The 14,953-nt window shown below is 39.5% G+C and overlaps 1 protein-coding gene across 1 annotated transcript; it reads left to right on the top strand.

The window, feature by feature from the left end:
- The first annotated feature begins 326 nt into the window (after positions 1-326).
- Positions 327-14,258, top strand: rab18b (RAB18B, member RAS oncogene family). Its single transcript, XM_085388766.1, has 7 exons — positions 327-522; positions 8,468-8,523; positions 8,626-8,687; positions 9,644-9,716; positions 9,852-9,970; positions 12,111-12,177; positions 12,779-14,258. The coding sequence occupies exons 1-7, from the start codon at positions 455-457 to the stop codon at positions 12,949-12,951; spliced, it is 618 nt and encodes a 205-aa protein (XP_085244892.1). The 5' UTR covers positions 327-454; the 3' UTR covers positions 12,952-14,258.
- Positions 14,259-14,953: the final 695 nt, after the last annotated feature.

Here is a 14,953-nt window from a genome sequence, read left to right as displayed (position 1 = left end):
ATATGTGTGTATATATATATATATATATATATATATATATATATATATATATATATATATATATATATTTTCTGTATTTCCATGTATGCTTGCATATTTCAATAAACTGCTGCAACATTTTCATAGCATAATACAAGGAAATTAGAACCTTTATCAGGAGAGCTAATATATTTTATACAAGTTCTTTGCCACTTTAAATAATTGTTAGAGAATCTTCATACTTAAAAACTAAATAATTTAGTATCAACATAATAATAATATTTTTTTGTGTTTCATTTTCAAATCTCGCGAACACCGGTGACGTCGCGCGTCGCACTTTGGCCGGAAGTTGCGTGAGCAGTAGACTATCATCGGAACTGATAGCCGCCTGCTATCCTAAAACACAGTAAAAAAATATCTGTAAAATCGTTTTTAGTTAATTCAGAGTCAAAGGTAAACTAACTCCAAGACAAATATGGACGACGATGTGTTGACGACTCTGAAGCTGTTGATAATTGGTGAAAGTGGCGTCGGAAAGTCCAGGTTTGTCTGTGTTTTAGCGAGCTTAGCAGCTAGCCTGTTGTGAATGTTGACATTGTTGTGTAAGTTTCTTTCTCGCTGCCCAGTGTTCCAGCTTAACTGGTTTTCATGGTGTCTGTTGATGCCAACATTTCAGCCTGTATTCACAAACTTCAGATGTTCCTGGTAACAGATTAGACACATTTCTGAACATTTTAGAAGTAGATTTGAAGTTTAAAAAAAGACATATGCTCGGGGGTTGCAGTGAGATTTGGCAGGTTAGGGGAAAACTACAAATATCTTACATAATAATGTCTACTCTGAGCTTCAGAAGGCTTTCTTTGTGTACAGCCTGGGATCAGCTGACCTGTCCTATTGCAGGTTTGGATTTTTTTGTTTAGTTTTTTCCCTTTGTGAATTTAACCAACTGTATTCTACAATATAAAGGCCCACGTTACAGGAGCCTTGTCTGCTTCCAGCCTCTAGCCAGTATAAATGCGGAATTTGCAAGTGTTGATCAGCTCAAATCCAAAGTGATATCTCCTTTGAGAACCAAACCCTATTATACAGCAGCTGCATTGAAATGCAAATGAGCACTCCATTTTTTGAGTGTTATTTCAATTAATTTCAATTTAAAAAAAAAAAACGATTCAAGTACATAATATTAAGTTAAATCAGATTTTTTTTAAATCACCTGACTATGCACACAAGTAAGGTTTTACAAGATTTTCACCAGGAGGCCATACTTTCAACACTCTCAGGAACTAACAGTTCAATTACGTGTTTCTCTCTGATGATATCTGTGTTTTTACTCGGGAGCTAACCTAGCACAGTCTGCCCTGCACCAGTCCAGCACCCATTACTGTAAACAGCACCACAGCACTGCACATAGCCCCAGTTTAGCCAGCACCTACTGGTCAGTATAAACTCTAAATTGCCCAGAATTATAATCTTATGATTATGAATTTGCTTCTAAAAACATGTCAGAGTATTTAATGTATTCAGATGTATCCAAATAAGTTCAACAGCACATCATGTATAGATCCATGATTTGATAAAAAAAAAAACAAAAACTCAAACAAAACAATTAAACTTCTTGGAAAATGCATCCACTGTGTCATTAGCTTGCAGCTAGCAGTAGGGGTGGGCAACAATGAAATCTCTGACGACATAGATTCCAAAGAAATTCTGAACGTTTTATTGATGGTTGTAAAGTAAATGGAAGGCCATCTTTTTCCAACAAACCGCTGTCACTGATAAGCAGTAGCAAATGTAAGCACAAAACTAGGGCTGGGCAGTGTTTGCCTTTGTAGCTCTTCAGGAGCTGCACAATATGGTCACATATTAAAAGAAAAAAATGTTTTCTACCAGAGATGACTTGGGTGTCTTGGGTCAGGCTTTTTAACCAGTTGCTGAATAATCAATTCTCCAGAAAATAGCGTCACCATTCCCAAAGGACCCACCAACCTCTCTGCCCGAACAGTAGGAGTAAATAATAAATAAATATTAAATAATATAGATTTTTAAATGTGACTTTATTCCTTAATGTTTTTTCTCCTGTTAGCAGCAAACAATTTTACAACAGCTTTGTTGTTTTATAAACAATAGCAAGACACTGACTCGGTACTCGCTGACCTCATATCAAATTTGTACTAATTTTGAATTCTGTTTTTGTATTTAAGCTTTACTCTCAAACCATAAACAGCACTTAGTCTGCAGCTGAAAGAATACAAACTAAAACTGTTGGGAGCAGGTAATGTTCAAAATCATCTGGAAGCGCCATGTTTTCACAGAGTTTTTTATTCACGGCAGTCTCTGCTGGGGGAATCTATCTTATATGTGCAAGTTGTTCAGAATCAGAATACTTTAATAAACCCTAAGAAAATGATGTAAGCCATTGTTAAGCCATATCTTAGTAAAATCAAAATTGCAAAATGCAAACTGTGCGTCGCATTGTTAGGGAACTGTCCGTGTTTTAATTTGGTGATTTAGAAATGTTGTTCTACATAATTCTAATCTGCTGATTAGTCTGTTTCACACTGCTGGAAACACAGAACACACACTGAGAATACCTGTTCAGTCAATAAAATGAATTTCTCTTTGGTCTGCGACAAGCGGAAGCAATTTCCACGTTTCCTTTGTTATGGTGTGGGACTTTAAACCTTAATATTTAAATAGATTTTTACCACATTTTTACCACGGTCTGATAGCGACAGGCCGTGGTAAATATGCAGTGCTGGTCCTGTTGGACATGACTGCTGCATTTGACACAGTGGATCACGATTTGCTGATCTCCCGCTTACAGCACTGTGTGGGAATTTTTGGTTCGGCACTTGTGTGGTTTAAGTCCTATCTTTCAAATAGGACCTTTTGTGTTAAGTTGGGATCCGCTTCATCCTCTGTGGCTCCTCTGCTTTGGGGTGTGCCTCAGGGATCTATTCTTGGGCCATTATTGTTTTCACTGTACCTTTTGCCTCTTGGTGCGATTTTCCGAAAACATAAAGTGTCATTCCATCTATATGCAGATGACTGCCAGCTTTATTTACCTTTTAGTCATTCTGATAGTCTCCCAAGTCGACCTCTGCTTGACTGCCTTAGCGATGTTAAAGCATGGATTGCAAAAAACCTTTTAAATTTTAATGATCGGAAGACAGAAGCGATCTTATTTGGCCCAAATCGTTTTTTCTCACGCTCCAGATGTTGATCTTGGAGCTTTGACTTCCCAACTAAAGAATTCGATCACAAATCTCGGAGTAAAAATTGATTCTGCACTTACCTTTGATGACCACGTAAACGGGGTGGTAAAATCAGCATCCTATCACCTCAGACGTTTAACGAAGGTTAAGCCCTTTCAGTGTTATTCATGCCTTTATTACTTCATGTTTAGATTATTGCAATTCTCTTTTAATAGGGGTTGGGCAGGGCACTTTGTCACGCTTGCAACTAGTGCAAAATGCTGCGGCACGATTTTTAACTGGCAGAGGGAAATTTGACCACATCACTCCGATTTTGGCCTCTCTACACTGGCTTCCAATTGAATTTAGGATCCGTTTTAAAGTCCTTTTATTGGTTTTTAAATCTCTAAATGGTCTGGCACCTGTTTATTTGTCTGACTTGTTGAAGCCCCACTTCCCCATTTGTTCCCTTCGGTCAGCTGAGCAGTTGTTGCTTTCGGTCCCAAAGTCACGGCTGAAACTTAGAGGAGACCGAGCGTTCGCTGTTGCAGCGCCGATGCTTTGGAATAACCACCTCTCCATATTAGACAGGCTACATCAGTGCCAGTTTTAAGTCCTTATTAAAAACCTATTTTTATTCCCTGGCTTTTAACTCTGTGCGTAACTGACATTTTTATTAATTTTGTTGCTATGTCTGGTTTCTTTTATTTTATTACTATATCTATATTTGTATTGTACAGCACTTTGGTCTACCAGGTGTGTTTTTAAAGTGCTATATAAAGAAATGATGATGATGATGATAACACTAAATAATTTTATGGGACATTCATCTTCTCCTTTTTGCAACAGTGCTGCATTTTACTAGTATATTTTTATGATCTTTAGAGGTTTTTATCACCATTTTATAACATTACTGGAGTAGCTGACGCTTTGAGATAATTTTCTGTGGAAGAAGAGTCGTATGATCCGTGAAACGCCCCTTTGCGATAGGTCAGTACCATGCCTTTCATGTGAACTTAGTGAGTTGATAGTCAGCTTTGTGTGACCATTTATCACTATCACTTATGTTTAGATGTCTAGATAACAGGATGACACCATATTTGTAGAATATGGCCCTGATTGTACTGTGGTACAAGTTTATTTATAACAAGTTTATTGTTTCCACCTTAAGGAAAGTCGTTTTCTTGCATATTTGCTAAGCACTGTTTTTTTTTTAATTTATTTTTTTAAGGTTCAGAGGCTGACATGCAGCCCTTGCTCTCATACATATCTTGGCGTGCACTAGGAGACGTAAACACATGGCAGAGAAATGGTGTTGATGTTCTTATATCATGTAAAAGATTTACATGGTCATTATCACAGTATGATATGATAAGAAGTCACAGCTAGCAGGCACACTATGTGCCAGATTATCATATTTTATACTCCTCTAAAGGTGCTATTCTCGGGTTACTTCCTTAAATATACAGCCCTTTTTTATTGTCTCCTGGAAATAACTAATGCAAAAGTGAAAATAAAGTGCCTTAACCTTATTATGCGCAAAGCAATGCCAGACTGTTACCTCCTATTAAGTATGAAGCTGCCAGTGCTAAAATGCAATGATTGCTAGTTAACATGGGCTCAATGAGCAGCAGGTGTTAATCAGCTGACACTGTGAACGAGACAGAGCTGCAGACTAACAGGAGAGATGAGGAAAGTGCACAAGTTCTATTAGTAAACGGTTGTTTGAACAGGCTGTGAATGACGCAGGGCTGATGATACTCTGGGCACAAAAGGTGTTATGTCTGTCAGGTAAACATGCGTAGGCCAGTGTGCACTAAAATACCATTACAGTTGCACAGAAGCTTCTCTTCAAAACACAACGAGAAACTGCAGGTGGCCTTAACCTACCACTGCACCCCTGGCAGAGCGAGAGGCTTGTCTGTCAATTAGATCATGAAGTACAAAGTACTCATGTTTGGGGGGAAAAGTAGTTAAAATTCTGGTGCCTTTACAATCTTTTGGCATGTGCCCACTTGTCCTTTAAATCATTTTCTAACAATTTTAAGTCAGTTAAGTTACTGTTAAAATCCATGTTTTCATTTTTGTTTTTGTAATGTTACCTTTAGATCAGGGGTCGGCAACCCTAGGCACGTGAAGGGTTAACTGATGGCACGACCATAGCTGGACTGGCCATCGGGCATACCGGGCATTTGCTCAGTGGGCCGATGGTGATTTTTTGTTTTTATGGGCCGATGATTTTTATTTATTTCTTTATTTGTAACGGTATAAGCAATGAAAGGTGGTGGACTGGCCAGATGCTGGCCGGTGCGTAAAAATAACTCAGTTGTTTGGTGGCTATGGCGGAGCTTCCACAGATTCAGTAACATTAGCAAGTGGTGGAGGCCAGCAGGTGGATGAAGGAAAGGGGAGGCAGGAGGAGGAGAGACCCGAGGCGGCCACCGGTCAGGTGTCAGGTGAACTGAACTTCAGGTGAGAAGTTATGACCTGCAGTCTATCTGGGTCAGATATGAACCAAGTTTAGGTGGAGTTTATTTTCGTTGTGCTGACTTTTTACAGTCAGTTACAATAACTCGTACTGTGCACTAGCTAGCATGACAGAGTTTCTATACAACTGGGTGGATGCTATGATGTTACTGATAGTGAACTTTATTTTATTCATAAGGTTAGTAGAGTTGCCAACCATCCCGTATTCAGAGAAAATATTATGTGTTTCATATTGAGCTGAAAAGGAACACAGTTTATCCTGGACTTTAGCTAGAATGAAAAAGACACAAAGCTGGAGTTACTCTGTGTCTTTGCTGCACAGCTGCCTCTTCTTCTCTCATTCTCTCCCCTCCCTCTCCTGTTGCTACTTCAATCATGCAACTGATCAATGATCAGCTGATCGGCTTTTCTCTCTTGTTTCTTTACGCCAGAAAGAGGAAACCGGCAGATGTGGCGCTAAACAACAGCAGCACGTTTAAGCTTGATCAGCTGTTGTTAGAATTTATTTAATATTACCTTCTAGTATCAGCTGATGTTTGCTGGAGCCACAGCTGTAAAAGCTGCTGGTCATGATATCGGTTTGGATACATGAGGGAAACATGAAGATGAAACCAGGAGATGTCCTTACTGAATCATCAGAGCTGAACAGGTGATGGAGAAACAGGTTTACCTTTTAGGTGACATGAATGAGTTGAAGGGAAGTTATGAACTGTTTCTGAGAGACAAATAACACCAGGATCCTTTTTTACGTAGCTGACAGCTGGTAACTGTGCAGGGGCGGATCTAGCAAAGTTTTGCCAGGGGGCCAGGTAGGGCATTAGCAGGGAAGGGGGGCACAAAGAAATACTTTTCTTTCTTATTCGCATTTAAAATGTCTAGCTTTTAATAAATAATTATCTGAATCTTAAACCAAAGTTTTTATCTGATGTAAAATGTATAGAAATCATACATATACCAACAAGATTGTACATCACTGTCACAACAGCATCTGTTTTCATTCAAAGGCTTTATGGCTTTTCCTGTAATACCTGGTGGGCCGGTCTCTAGTCAAAATGCCCGAGCCGATTTTTTTTGTCCAGCCCTGGGCACGACACGCAGAGAATTAATCTGAGAAGGTGCAATAAAAAATAAATGGCTGCGCCAGCACTGCACATTGCAAATTAGCTCGCATAGACACATTAGTTGTGCCGCTTCTTAATGACGGTATCTTAGCTAACAACCCCAACTACCAGATTCAACTTGTAATTGGCTAAAAATAACTTAGCCTACCGGTGAGAGGGACGTTGTTAGCTTTCCACATTCCGACACTTCAAAAGCTTCAGGAGATTTCCGCTCAGCGCAGCATCAGCACCGCGGAATTACACGGATACATCCGTAGACTCGAGACAGAATTCACAATGCTTTTTTGGGACTTTCAGGTGTATGGACCAATGTTTTCTTTTCTGATCAAACCAGAAAGCTTTAATGAGCAGCTGGGTTTGTCTTGCATTAACTGGCTGAGTTAATGCCAGTTAATGCAACATCGAAGCAGCTGGAATCCACAGCTGTGCGTGTTCATGCAGCTTGCATTATCACCTGCTGGACATCATCCTGACAAGTTTAACTGTCTTCAGAACATTGCAGAGGCCTTATTGACAGTATTTGGCTCTGCATATCTGTGTGAGCAGATTTTCTCTCACATTAAGAGTGTCCTCAGGTAGCCGTCTGAATATTGGACACTCGGAGACCTGTGTCTTGTTATGGATAAAAAAGTGTCTTTTTTTGTTTCAAAATAGCTGATAACTATTCGCCGATAGCTGCCAACATCTGCAAACAAATATAATCCTATAAAGTGGTTCTATATAGTGTGTAATTGTTAATATAGAGTGTTATTAAATTTATTGCTAATGCAATCATATGGCACATTGACTTCTGAGATGGCACTCATCATCAGAAAGGTTGCCTACCCCTGCTTTAGATTATATTATATTATATAGGTCTCATGTTGGCACAGATCGTACTTTGATCTCAGATTACTGCCTGAAATTTACAGCACTTATTTACAACTTAATTGAAACAAATTAGTCTTTGAAAAAGCTTACATACTTCCTTAAAAATGTTTGAGCTATTTCCATCCTGACTGATTCCCTGCTCCCTCTTTGTAAATCACCTCGTATCACTTTGATCAGATAAGTTGACCTGTTGAAAATGGCGACTCTGGATGCAAATTCTTGAACACAGAGACTGAAAAATATAATGAAATCTCGCCAGTTAACATTGAAACCACTTAAGTGTTTTTGGTCTTTTTCTAACCGTTTGCTTGAAGTATTTGCTGCTAACAACCCTGTAGTATTGCTAATCTTAAGGGCCTTCCTTTACACACAGACGTAGAAAATTTGTTTGAATGTTTCGTGAGCTACACATATTCTTAATGCAGATGCTCACACTGTCCATTTGATTTGATAGGATTAATTTTTTTTTGCTGCAAATAAAAAAAAATCTTATCAATCAGACCGCTGCATTTGGCAACGAGTACGTCTTACTTCAAAACATGTACCGGTACTTAATTTGGAATTTTGTGTTGCAGGTTTAAATTTTTTGTTTTTTGCACCTTGCCCTGTGTCTAAAGGCCTTTACTCCTGCAGTTTTAAAGCTTTCCAATATTTTTTTTTGCTGAAAGGTGTCAAGCGCTGTTAGCATTTTCAAGACCATAAAGTTATTGCGATCCTGTGGCCCTGCTCGAGGGAAACCTGTTCAAAGCTACGGCTAGCTCACAATAGCCTGTTGTACTGGATGAACTGCTCATTTCCATTTTATCTTTATTACAGTCTGCTCCTGAGGTTCACAGAGGATACTTTCGATCCAGAGCAGTCTGCCACAATAGGTTTTACACACTCACACACGCACACACATATATGAAAACTACTATTGATTTTAAACTTATAACTTAAAGATTTTTTCTTTTTTGTCTCTTATAAATGATCAGGTGTGGACTTCAAAGTAAAAACACTTGCAATCGATGGAAATAAAGCTAAGCTCGCCATATGGGTAAGACAGAAGTTTTTATTCCTGTTGTCTACATTTCATGTTTGGGGGGGGGAACACGATGAAGTAAAACGTTTCTCCACAAGATGGTGACATGGTACAGCCAAAATTGAAGGACGTAGGTGGTATTCCCAGTATCCAGTAAAACCATGCTATGCACAATGAATCCATAACCTAAGCCCCATACAGAGAAGTGCTTGAAATTTCTTTCTAAAAAGTTATTATTATTGATATTATTATTTTATCTGGTCTCAATAAGAACATGTGTGGGAGGTTTATAAAAATTGGAAAAACCTAATGGCCTCTGTTTTTATGTGATGAGGGGAAAAGTAAGGTTTATATTGCATCTGTTGTTAAAAATAATGCAGTGTTCTTGGAAAGCGTTGTCCCGGGCATTCACATAGACGTTACTGTAACACAAAACACCTAGGGTACCATTGTCCCATTCCCTGTATGACTCCAACTCTTTCTCCCAATGGCAGCAACACATCAGGCCATGCCACAAATGGGAAAAAAGACACAGAAAAAAAGATCAGAACCAGCTCTGAGACTTGGTCTCCAAACTATTCACATCCCAATCAGATTGAGCATCTGCCAGAATCCATATGGACCCTGTCCTGCAATCACTGGGACCTAAAGGCTTTGTTGTCAACCTTCACAACTAGAAGACACACACGGGGTCAAAGGTGGAATGGCAGCAGATCAGGGATTTAAAGAGTATTAGACAGTTTTATTGTGGTCCATCACTTTATATTAATAGTGCTGTTTTCCAGTCAAACTTGATAGAAAAAAAAAAAGATTAATTGTTCCTGAGGCAACAGCAAGCTCACATTGTGACTGTCCGAGTGGAACTTATCAGAAACACATGGTCTGTGAGGTCGGATGCTGGGAATTGGCTGCTGTGCCACTGGCCTTAAAAGTTTGGTATCAGAAATCTTTTGCCGCTTTTATTTTCGTAGGACACAGCTGGACAGGAACGGTTTCGCACTCTGACACCCAGCTATTACCGCGGCGCACAGGGAGTCATACTTGGTAATTACCTGTTCTGCAACATAAATCAAGATCAAAACAGACCGATACTGGCAGTTGCATTTCTGTCAGTGCTGTTATAGTAATGTAATGATTTTCTCCAGCTCCTTCTTACTCGTCACGTCTTTCTTTTTTCAGTGTATGATGTCACAAAGCGTGACACGTTTACGAAGCTCGAAAACTGGCTGAACGAACTGGAGACCTACACAACACGCAACGACATAGTGAAAATGCTGGTTGGGAACAAAATTGATAAAGTGAGTCACTTTTACAAATCCTTTTACATTGCGCTCTGGTTTTATGAATCCAGTTCATCCTATATTGTTTAACCCTTTAGAGCCGATCGGAGCGGGAACGCTCTGTTATGCGTAACTATTTTTAAATCCCAGTAGCACTGCAATCACGTAAGCTAGCGCAAAAATTTTTTTTGCATATGAAACCGGAGGAGTTGTACTTACATCTGATGCCATCAGCTTGTCCTAGGTCACGGTTTCCTTCCACATAAAGCTTTGCAAAAACTGCATAAAAAGCGCTTGCAGGAACAAAAACATAATATTCCAGAAACACGCTTTACCGATCCGATCAGCTGTTCAAAACACTTCCTACGTTGGAATAGACGTCAGCGCGAACTTTTGCATTTCCGCCATTACCTGCCCGAAACCGGAAGTGACGTCATTTTCGCGGAAATGTAGTCTTTTTTGCGATCAGGGCCTCAGGGCCTATACTGCTCTTTTTAAAAGTTATCTTTGACTTTATGACTTTCTGTGTCGTTTCTGGGATGCTTAGGACTCATATTGCACTGCTTGAAATAGTTTATTTTGATGCATATGCTGCTTTTTTGCAAATTTGCAGTATAATATTTATTTTCGTTTTTCCTGCAGTGTATAAAAATTGGTGTATTTCAAAAATAAAACTATGAAGACACTCAAAATAAATTTCCTGTGGTGGGAAACTATTTTGTGCAACTTTTTTGTATTTACAGTTTTGAGGGATAAGCCTCTTAAATTTCTCTAACTACAAATATATGTTAAAAAATCAAAAACGATTTTCAATTTTTTTGTAGTTTATTGCACTTTTTTGCAATTTATGTAATTACTATGCACTTAATGAATACATATGATTAAAATCTGGGCTATAATGGTTGTATTGATGTATAGCAACTTGAAATGCTCCCAAAAATGGCTCCACAGCATGTAAAAATATAATATAAGCTCTGGCGGGCTTGGTTCTATGGTAGGTCTTAAAGGGTTAATAGTGCATTTTGTCTGTGAAGGTTCTCAGTCATCCAGGTCATCATAGTCTAAGGAGCTGGGAAAGAAAAGCGTCTGGACTTTTTAAAGTTTCCTCGAAGACGTTTCACCTCTCGTCTGAAAACCTTTTTCAGTTCTAAGAGCAGATGGTGGAGATTTCCCACGACATCCCAGTGTTCTTCAGACCCAGCCACACACTCAGACAAAAACTGGTTCATCCCAAACACAAAACTTCCAAACACATACTTAACAACGTAATATATGCTGCACAGAACAGCGAGGAATGCTCAAACCTTTACATTGGAGAAACCAAACAGCCACTTCATGAACGCATGGCACAACATAGAAGAGCCACCTCGATGGGACAAGACTCAGCTGTCAATCTCCATCTAAAAGACAAATGTCACTCTTTCGAGGATGCCAATGTTCACATATTGGACAGAGAAGACATATTGTTTGAAAGTGTGAAAGAAGCCATCTATGTCCACTGTGAACGACCATCTTTGAACAAAGGGTGGTGGCTTACGGCACCAACTGTCTGCCATCTATAATCCAGTTTGGAGATCCCTTCCCAGACACCTTAACGCCCCCTCACATCCTGGCCTTCTGACCTCAGTAAGGCTACGTCCACACTAATGCGTTGTCGTTTGAAAACGCATCGTTTTCTCTCCGTTTCGGCCTCCCGTCCACACTGAGACAACGTTTTCGCTGATGGAAAACGCAGCGTTTTGAAAATGCTCTCAAAAACGCATACATTTCAAAACAGAGCTTTCGCGGATCAGTGTGGACAGCAAAAACGCAGACTTTTGAAAACGATGATGCATGTTAGTCATATGATGCAGTCATGTGACCACTTCACATAAGATAGCGGAGGGCATTATACCTCTTGGAGACACTCCCATAGGGCTTAAAATCTGGGACTCTTCACCAATTACCCCTTAGAACTGAAGAAGCTTCTCGGATGAGAGGTGAAACGTCTTCAAGGAAACTTAAAGAAGTCCAGACGCTTTTCTTTCCGAGCTCCTTAGAATAGTGCATTTTAATGAGTGTTGCTTGTCTTGTGTTGTACTTTTATGATGCGTACACAATTCTCCCTCACCATTCGGGCAAATGACAAATGTTTATTTATTTATTTTTTAATATTCAGGACGACCGCGAAGTGGACAGAAACGAGGGGCTGAAGTTTGCTCGGAAACACTCTATGCTTTTTATCGGTGAGTTTCTGTGTTCGAGTAACGTCATGCTCGTTTAAAGTAAGAGAGGCATAAAATGTAACTTAAAGCTATTAGAATTTACCGTAGTGCTGCTTAAAAGTCAGGACTGTTAGTGCACAGCTGGAACAAGCCAAGACATCATTGAGTTAGTCATGCGTGTAGTTCAGATGAGATGAGCTGTGCTGTTTATACTGCTCGCGCATTTCTGAGTCTCTGCTGTTGAGAGACGCGGCCACTCAGACGAGCTGCATTATGATTAAAATCTAGCCAGCTTTCATTTATCAAATCCATGTCCGCACGTGTTCCTGATTCTCCTCTCCAATCTGGCCCTCTCTGGTAAATTAGGTTAAGGTTTGTGCAGAGTTTCCATTTTAGAACGGCCAATAAGGGGTTTTGAAAAGGGCAGGGCAAGAAGAATCTGAAGCTTTCATCTGCAGCAAGGATGTCTTCATCCTGATGGATGACTTCTGCTTTTATGAAGTCATTTTATACTTTATTAGTCATGTTTGTCAGCTGACTGATATGTTTAGTTTTGGTAGCATGCTGGAAAATGCTCACATTTACTTTATTTACTGATCTCTTAAATTCTTCCCTTACACAGAGGCCAGTGCAAAGACCAAAGATGGCGTCCAATGTGCCTTTGAGGAGTTGGTAGAAAAGATCCTCCAGACTCCGGGGCTCTGGGAGAGCGAAAACCAGGGTCAGAAAGTTCGGCTGGGAGACCAGGAGCATGCCAGGCCTGGGGCGTGCGGAGGATACTGTTCCATACCCTGAAATGAAAAAGCACAGACGTGAGAGGACTGACTAGTGACAGGAAACGGAGAGTGAGCGAGAGGTGGAAGTGGATGAGCACCTTTTTATTTGTCGGGAGTATGTCAGTCGGTCGAACAGACACTGCTGTTTGCACACTTCCTTTTCCATCACTTATATATCACTACTTCCTGTTTAAAAGAATCACGCAGAAAAAGAGCCTCGTGTTTGAGGTGGGTGTTTTAAATTAACCACGTGGAGTATGAGTCTGTCATCCGAGTATGTATGGTTTGAATTTATCTTGGTGGCTCAGCTGTACATTAAGACTTCAGGTTACACAGTTCTTTCAGCGTGGACCGATTTTGTGGTTAGAATAGACAGCCTGTCAGATTTTAATCTAAGAAATTAATTGAAGTCTCCTTCATCTCTAAACAAATCTCACCTTCTATGTAGCTGCAAAGTACAAAATCTTCTGCCATACATATATTAGGAAGCTTTATTAAACGCATACTATAGCATTGGATTGAGGATTAGGGTGGGAAACATCCAGGCTAATGCAGGTTTTCATTTCAGTGCACATGAGAACACTGTGAATTCTCAAAAATCTAACCTTTTCCAATGACACCCCAACCACCACCCAGTTACTGACATCAGTTTGTCTTTTCTGTTCACTCGTGTGTTGTCTGTTTGTCTATTATGTCGATTCTCTGCTTCAGACTATTTAGATGCCTTCAAACTAATTGATTTCCTGTGTTTATTCCTTTTGGCGTGAAAATGTGCAAGAAAAGTGATCAACTTTGTCTTGCAGGATTTCCTGTAACCGAACCCATCTCTGTCTTTGCATGCGTGATCTGGACGGTAACTTCTAGAGCTACAAGTGTAAAGTTTACAGTACCACGAGCTCTTGCAATAAAATGTACCTTTTTATGCACTTGAGCTCATAGATTGTTTTTTAATACTAAACTTTGACCTTGTGATCTTGTTTTCGCATTTATTTTGAAGGATTCGTTTAGTGTTGTCCAAGTTTATTGAAGGTATTTCATACTTAACATAGCTGTGTTCTTTCCCATCTTCAGTATATTATGAACTTGATGTGTTTTTGCTATTTGTTTCTGTTTTCTCGATAAAATATTATGTTGAACTCTTCGCCCTGCTACACCCTTTCTCTCTCCCCCCGCTCCCCCATTGCTTTTGCTGTGCATCTGTTTCAATCATATAAAGTAATATGTTAAATCGATATCTGCCTTAATATCGAGATGCATTTGCTAGAGTTATGGTCAATTAACGTTTGAATTGTTTCAAACTGAAATAAATGACAAACCTCAAGATGCCGTCACTCGTGTCTGTTGTTTAATGGCCCTGTGGGATCTGCCTTTTAGTTTCCGTGTTGTGTAGAAGCCCACCTAATCAAAAGCAGGTTTACAGTGGAAACTTCAAGTGAGGCGCTCTTTCCATAATACTTTGTTGATGACTAGCCTCCTGCACATGTAAGACTGAAAACATTCCTTGCAACAAAAAAAAACAACAAAAAAACAGACCAAAACTGGGACGTGTGGAAAAATCCAGTTAATCATGTTGTTTAAAAAAAAAAAGTTCCAGTATGTGATTACAAGCTTGATGTCAGGATGTCCCCAGATGCAACAGGACGAGACCTTCTTCTGAAGCCTGAAGGGTACTTGGTATTTCCATTATTTATTTTCTGCAGCTGATCGTGTGTGGAGGAAATAGAATTCCTGAAATGTCATTCAATATAAAATAAATTAAAAACATTTGTGAATGTTTCATTGTGATCTTTGCTGTTCCAGGAAAATGAAAAGGTTGATTTTTAAAACAGAGAGCACATCTATTGAGAGCAGCTTACGTTATTATTCCATGACACCACAGTGGCAATTCCATTTGAAACTTAACAAAAACCTTACATTCGAGCTGCTTGGGTGGGGTCTCTGTGTACATTGCTACTACAACATTACTATCTCTCTGTAAATGGTTATGGGGATTTGTTAGCTATAGAGTTATATACAAATTT

Source organism: Rhamphochromis longiceps, linkage group LG18 (genome assembly GCF_057381845.1).
Source record: "Rhamphochromis longiceps isolate RC_006_pf linkage group LG18, R_longiceps_female_GT1.1, whole genome shotgun sequence".
Taxonomy (NCBI): domain Eukaryota; kingdom Metazoa; phylum Chordata; class Actinopteri; order Cichliformes; family Cichlidae; genus Rhamphochromis; species Rhamphochromis longiceps.
The sequence above is the reverse complement of the archived record's forward strand: the minus strand, read 5'-3'. Positions and strand labels throughout refer to the sequence as shown.